Source organism: Papaver somniferum, chromosome 10 (genome assembly GCF_003573695.1).
Source record: "Papaver somniferum cultivar HN1 chromosome 10, ASM357369v1, whole genome shotgun sequence".
NCBI lineage: Eukaryota > Viridiplantae > Streptophyta > Magnoliopsida > Ranunculales > Papaveraceae > Papaver > Papaver somniferum.
The window spans coordinates 31101061-31108221 of record NC_039367.1 but is presented as its reverse complement, the minus strand read 5'-3'; the positions used below and the strand labels follow the sequence as shown (position 1 = coordinate 31108221).

At 37.2% G+C, this 7161-nt stretch overlaps 1 protein-coding gene and 1 long non-coding RNA gene across 4 annotated transcripts; one reads left to right on the top strand and one right to left on the bottom strand.

The window, feature by feature from the left end:
• Positions 1-640: 640 nt before the first annotated feature.
• LOC113315479 lies at positions 641-1663 on the bottom strand. The gene has a single exon (XM_026563754.1). It carries the CDS (start codon positions 1661-1663, stop codon positions 641-643), a length of 1023 nt encoding a protein of 340 aa, XP_026419539.1.
• Positions 1664-2253: 590 nt separating this feature from the next.
• On the top strand, positions 2254-6470 carry LOC113318427. Of its 3 annotated transcripts, none has more exons than XR_003344535.1 (3): positions 2254-2807; positions 2958-4346; positions 5328-6470. It is a non-coding gene; the product is annotated as an uncharacterized LOC113318427 (long non-coding RNA). The 3 variants fall into 3 exon arrangements; XR_003344534.1 differs by having other exon boundaries at positions 5320-6470; XR_003344533.1 differs by having other exon boundaries at positions 5323-6466.
• The last annotated feature ends 691 nt before the right edge of the window (positions 6471-7161 follow it).

The window sequence follows — 7161 nt, the reverse complement described above, 5'->3', positions numbered from 1 at the left end:
TAATACCTTGCCGACTATATTTTAGTTGGTAGGTTATGAAATTAATACCTTGCCGACATATAATGCATTTGTAACACCTTTCTCTGTATGTCAAAAGTCTTATAGTCGGCAGGGTATTTTTTTGTCGACCTTGCCGACTTTTCATACTTTCAGAACTGAAAACGTTGATTCCTTCTATAGTTTTGAGTATAAAATCACCCAGCAGCTCTACAATCCCATATTTATAAGTGTTTGAGTAGTACGATTTCATTTCCGTTACAGGTAGAATTCTCAAAAAAAAAAAAAAAAAATCTCAAAAACCTACCCGCATCCATGAGTTCAATCTAAAATAAAACCTAATTTCAAAATTTTAATCAACTAATTAATTAACTAAATTAATTACCCTAATCACATTTATTAGTGTTAATTAATGAAGGATAGATTAGCCATTTTTGTAAATATGTCGTTAAGGTGTTTTGTGTTTTACTTCAAAATAACCTTATTTTGTCTCATTTGGTATACCCCAATTTAGCCAGGATTATTTGGGTCATGATAATCTTTTTTTTTTTTGAAACAGCCCCAACAAAATTAATTTTCATAAAATAAATCTTGTGTGTATGTGTGTTTTTTTTTTTTGATAATAAAAAACTTATATTGAAGTCTAAAAACCTGGAAAATAAGGTTCGTTAACCTCGGAACCTTGATTCTGATCTCGGTTCCTTCGGCTATCCAAACTTAAAACATCAAATAAAAAACTTGGAGGAGGGAAGGCAATGTTACATATTACATTTGAATTGGTCCTATTGGCCAATGCAACCGCAGCCTGATTGGCCTTTTTACAACAAGTCAAAAAAGCAAAAGTTGTGTCATCTCCGTTTTTCCTAATTTTCTCGTGAATGCTTGCAAGTCTGGATCTTGCTCTCCAGTTGATGTGGCAGGCCTCTCCTTTGATTGCTTTGATGATTTCAACGCAGTTTCCTTCGATTTGGATAGCGTTGGAATTCAGCTGATTTGCCCATATTGCTGCTTCCAAGGCTGCCTGCATCTCCGCCTCATGCTGACTTTGCACTCTGCATCGCAGCTGCTTCACTTCCCTGCACCAGCCATTAGAACTTCTGAGAATCAAAGCTATTTGTCCATTTTGGTTATGAGCGTCATAGATTCCTGCAAAGTTGATTTTTTGGGTTCCCAAGGGTGGGCACGCCCAATTCTGGTCTATGAAATGTCTACATGAAGGTCTGTTTGTGCTTGGATGTCTTGCTAGAGTTGCTTCAGCAGTCCACTCTATTTCCGTTCTTGTATTGATGTCCCCAGGATTAGTGTCAATGCCCCTGAAAACCTTATCACAACAAGCCAGCCAAATATACCAGATGGTAATGATACATTTAGCCATCCATTGACCCTGATAGTTATTCCAACCTGCAGGGTTAATATGCAATTGTAGAATCCAATCAACCACAGAAGACAGGTAAGTGTTTGGTGGGAAAGGACTGCTGGCTGACGCGAACCAAACGCTTCTGGCGAACAGACATGTGAAGAAGATATGCTCCATTGTCTCTCCATGTTGAGAACAAAAAGCACATCTGTTAGGTATGTTGGTGTATCGAAAAAGCTTATCATTAATCGCAAGCATATTCTGAACACATTTAAAGGCAAACAGCTTAGCTCTAGGTGAAGCTTCCATGTGCCATATTCTGTCCCATTGAGTAATTCTACTTGGTTCTATTCTTTTAATGGCATTGTACAGGCTCTTAGTACTCAATTCTCCTGAGATTATTGGGGTCCATTTAGGAGTATCTTTGCCAGATTTGTTTAATCTTGTGTGTGTTGAAACAGAATCAAAATTAATTTACTCACGGCTCTTATCTAAAATGAAACTGGCACTATTTTATCCCACACTTTCAAATGTCAGTGTTCATGCCCCAAAGTGCAAGAGGTTTTTTTTTTGATGGACTAAAACTGGACCCGGACCCCTACCTAAATCCAGCCAGGTGGACTCGTCCCACTCCTAGATCCAACCCCGCCAAACCCCTCTATACAACTAATTAAATACAAATCTCTATCACGGTGGGGATCGAACCCTTGACTTCTTCTTTAACGGAGTTGATGGGATGCCAAAGTGCAAGAGGTTAAAATGGCCATAGTAAGCTCCTCTGGTGATCCTTGGCAGTGGCACTTCTGTGGAAACAGTTCTAGTTCTGGATTAAAATAATACTGGGATTCCTATGTTCTGGTTCCTCTCTCGAAAGCCATTTATTTCATTTCCTTGCTTTACTCTTTCTTCCACGCCCTAAAAGATCCCCAAAATTCTCTCTATTTCTTCTAACAGAGAAATGAAGAAACAACAAGAAGAAGAATATATGGAAGGAGTTGATGTTGTTAGAAGAAGAAAAGTCGTTGTTAATTCTAAAAAGTCGTTTCAAATACAGAATCATGAGAAGAAAAGAAAATGGGTTTGAATCGGATACTCAGTATAGGGCGGAGTCGGAAATGGAGTTTTTATGGCAGGAAAGTTTGCTTGGTTCCATCAGTTGATCCCTTGTTTTAATTCCTACCATATACCTGATCAATTGTTTAACCGATCACTACCATCTAAGGAAATGTTATCTGACAACTTCTCCAAGATCTACTGACAGATCTGGAGAGAAACTGATCAGAAAGGCATTAAATAGTCGCTGTGAAGATCGGAAAAAAGAAATAAATAAGAAATCACAAGAATATATATCCATATCAACGCAAAACAACAACATCAATCTGTGCATCGGAGGTGTTTGAATTATCTACCAAAGCAGCTGAATCTAATGAAAGAAGAACTATGATGATCTAAGGTGAGTTTTCTTTCTAACTTGAAACCAATCACCTTTGATATTTTCCTCAAAATGGATGTTGTTTCGCAAATGTATTTATTTCATTGTGTTTTAGAGACATTGTATTTATTTCATTGTGTTTTAGAGACATAACTTTGGTTCATTTTGCAGGGAAGAGAATTTATGTGCTTTCAGCTCATTATGATCCATGTAAAGAGGATGAAGCTGTGCAGAAAAAACATCTACAACCTTAAAGAGTGCAACTGTTTCTTGGACTAGAATCTGTTGGCGCTTTTCAAGTATGGTTTTCCAAGTTGCCCTAACTTTAAGAGTTGCTGTTGAACTGACTATTTCCGAGGGATTTGCGCTGACAAAGGGTTTCCGGCTTCTGAACAGCGCAGACTCATTTGTAGAGGTTAGTGATTCTGGCACAGGAGAACAAGTGCTTGTAGCTGCAAGAGAGGGTTCATCTCGAGTGATGCATAAAGGATTTGAAAGAGAGGTTTGCAAGGGTTAGTCTGATGTCTCATAACCCTGTCTCCGAGACCCTTGAAGGAAATGGATCCAATTTCCTAGATAAACTGAAGGTCTCAACTGGTGGCTTAGTTTGTGTTGAGAAACAACTCCCAATGGTCGATGTGTTTTTCGGGTGTAGGTTGTGAAGCTTCCTCTGGTAATTACAAAGTTGCTTGATGAAAGCTCTATCTAAACAACAAACTGTTGGCGATGCATAAAGAAGAGAATTCAGTTTTAGATGATAGTCCAGTAACACTTCAAAAACGGATGAGGGATGTTGTGCAGGATCATGCTGCGAGTGAAAAACTCGGCAAGGATAATGCTGAAAAATGTAGAAATGTGTGGCTTCAGTTTATGTGGAGAATCTGGGCTCTTTGACCTAGGCACGTTGGTCCTAATATTCTTCTTGTTCCAAAAGCCAAAGAAGAGAATGATCACCATTCAGTTCTAACTCGAGGTTCTCCTCTTACATCTCAAAGATTAAGTTTTGCCGATGAAAAGACTAGTGATGAAGATGTGGCTTTAGAAAAATCTAAAATCTGTAGAAACAAGCAGTTCCCTCTTTATGGAGGAAGAGAGTCTCAAGAGCAGTGTTTTATCTGGGTTTCAGCTTGCTACTAGAGCTGGACCATTATGTGATGAGCCTATGCAGAGATCGACCTTTATTGTTGAAGCTAATGTTATTCCAGTGGTTAATCAATCCGGTGAATCTGTTGTTTCTACTTAACTTGCAGAAAATCTTGGCTTGTAGAAGCCAGGTACCTGAACACCCCAACTGAACATTTGAGCTCCATGTATGCTGTTCTGTCTAAGAGACCTGACCGGGTTTTGAAGGAAGAGATGCAACAAGGGTCTTATGTGTTCATAGTGCACGCATGTAATTGAACATCTGACTTTTGGAAAAAGAAAGATGGATGTCAAAATTGGTAAATGCATGTGGCTATAGTAACTGCAGCATGTTTCTCATAACTTCATGTGGCTACAGTACTGCAGCGTGTTTCCCATAACTTCTGAATATGGAGATAACCCAATATTCTTGACCCTGTAAGTATATACTGCTCATTTTTGCAAACTCACAATTTCGTTGTTTTAAATTTATATATGTACTGCAGTACTTTTATGTTTCTGCCTTAATTATATTTTCTCATTTAGTCGGTATCTGAATCAATTTTTTTCCCCGTAGCTTAAGATTAGCGACACTAGTTTGTATCAAGGTTTAGGACGGGATGTACTCGGTGGTGAACTTGTGTTCTCCTTTTTATATATGACTAGACTAGATTGTAAGGATATCCCTTCAGCATAACATACGTCAGTCAAAAAACCTTTGGAGATATACCAACAAACTCTGTGGTTCTGTCCATTCACATTTCATAACATTATGTACTCTAGTCAATTCTTTCACTTTTCATGTTTAATTGAAAACTTGTTTTTGGATGTTAAATATACTAGGAATACTTGCTGTATGTTGACGGTCATTTCCAATTATCTTAACTTGGAGAGAGCTTTTGTTGAACTCAGTTTTGAAATCAGGATTCACTATATACGAACTTTAACCTGGAGCATACTAAGCTTCTCGTTTTACATTTGATGGTTTATTAGATAGCCACTCAAAACATACTTGTCTAGTTGTATCTTATATAATGGAAATGAATCTACCGCATTAATACATTATTATCCTCTACAAAATTGATAATGGAAGACCTAGTTAAAGTCCTCTCCCATCGATATTAAGAAACAAATGTAACGATCACAACAAGAAGAAGAAAAACTAGTAGAAGGAAAATGTTACGGGATTATGATCATTAGTTTGCCGTGTGTATGCTTTATATTTTGTATGAATCACTAGTGACTGTATGAAACACACGTACTTCACCAATTATTCTAGGCTTTGGATGCATTGTGGTAGCTAACTCACGTACCGCACCAACCATTCTAGGCTTTGTATGTATTCTCGTATATCTTCATTTTTAGTTCTGACGTGAGTCTGCAAATACGAAACAAACTCACCCTGATACAGCAGTGTAGGATAATGTCTTAAAGCTGGACTCTACAATTTACCCAGAAGAAGATTTCAACGATATTCTTGATGAAAAAGAGGAGGATGGGGAACCATTAGTAGAATATGTTGAAATGGAAGATGATGAACTTGAAATGGAAGATGACGAACTTGAAATAGAAGATGACATGGAAGATTCTGGTCTTGATGGTTCTCTTGAAGATGATGATGATATTGGAAATGAGGACGATGATGAAGATACTGCTGACCGAAAGAGATCACTAAAAGAGTCTGGAGTAGTGTGCTAGAAAAAAGATACGTATGATGTTAAGTTGAGAAGGAAGAAGAGTCGGGTACATGTTGATCAGGTTGAGAATGATGCTGCTGGCGAAAGCCAGGCAAGAGTCCACTTGAGAATATCGAGTAGTATAGGCTGTATAAATGACATTGACCAGCTCACTTTAAAGCCCCGATTTAATTTTCTTGATTTTATATGAGAAGAGAAATTTCCTGTTTGGTCCAAAGATCCGACCCGGGAGTAGTGTCTAGTCCAGCGGGATAGAACAATTATCCGCTAGTCCAAAAAGGTTTAAAATCCTAGAAAATTACTAGCCTACCCTCAACATTCATGTGTGGGTTAAAACTGTCTCCTCCCACTTCTTCTTCTTCTGCCTTGAAGAAAAAACCGACTGCAACTCCTTCATCTGAAAAACGATTTCGGAAATCATTAATTACAGAAAAATCATCAGTTCCTGACCTAATCAATTACATAAATCATCAGTTCCTGACCTAATCAATTACATAATCATCAGTTCCTAACCTAATTTTTATTCATTCAATTAAAGAGAAAAAATGGTTAGAACTATCAAGCGGACAATTACAGAAGAAATTGTAGAAGAAACCCAGGTAAAAAGAAGAAGAAAAAATGTTGATGATTCACCAACACAATCCTCCCCTGCGGCTAAATCTCCGACAACAAGGAGTATGAGTAAAATTGGTACTCCGTCACGAACAAATGTTCCTCAGGTAGAAGGTAAGCAAAAATCAGAAGAAAGTAAAGCCTAATTTTGTACTTCATATTGACATGCAATACTTAGAAAACTGTTGTTGAATTTCATATTGACATGCAATACATATCAATATGTAATGCTGATGAAAAACTGTAGATATGTAGTGATGTTCAACTAATATACTACATATGCTCAATAGAATCACTACATCTCTGTATGTAGTGTTTGTTTTACATGTTTTAAATGGAATCACTAAATATTTGTATGTAGTGTCTGGTATACATGTTTTCATATGTTGTATATGTAACTTGAGACAACATATTGACATGCAATGTGTGATTCATATGTTTTTTGTTCAATAGAAACACAACATCTCTGTGAGTCATATGTTTTACATGTTTTTCATCTGTTGTGTATGTAATTTGACACAACATATTGACATACAGTGTGTGATTCATATGTTTTATATCTGTACTACATATCAATATGTTGTCTTCAATTTGTAGTTATTGATATGTAATGATAGCATCTCAAATTGATATGTGTGCTACATATTATTATCTGCCTGTAATATGTAATGTGTACAAAACTTTTGGTTTACAAAAACAGCAAAAACCAAAGGAAAGAAAGCAGCTGCTGCTCCTGAAGCAAAAAGCAAAAGAAAAACAGCAGCGGCAACTACTAAAGCAAAAGGAAAAACAGTGACAACGGCTGCTACTCCTTCACCAACAGCAAAGGGGGACAAAGCACTTGTCCTGAGAGCTGTTACTCCTTCTCCAAAAGGAAAGGGAAAAGAAAAAAGGGGGAAAGCAAAAGCGCTCCTGAAAGAAGGTTTGTAATGTTAAAACTGAAG

Coding starts and splice junctions, on each gene's coding strand:
- LOC113315479 (XM_026563754.1), bottom strand. CDS start 1,663: ATGGAAGCTTCACCTAGAGCTAAGCTGTTTGCCTTTAAATGTGTTCAG.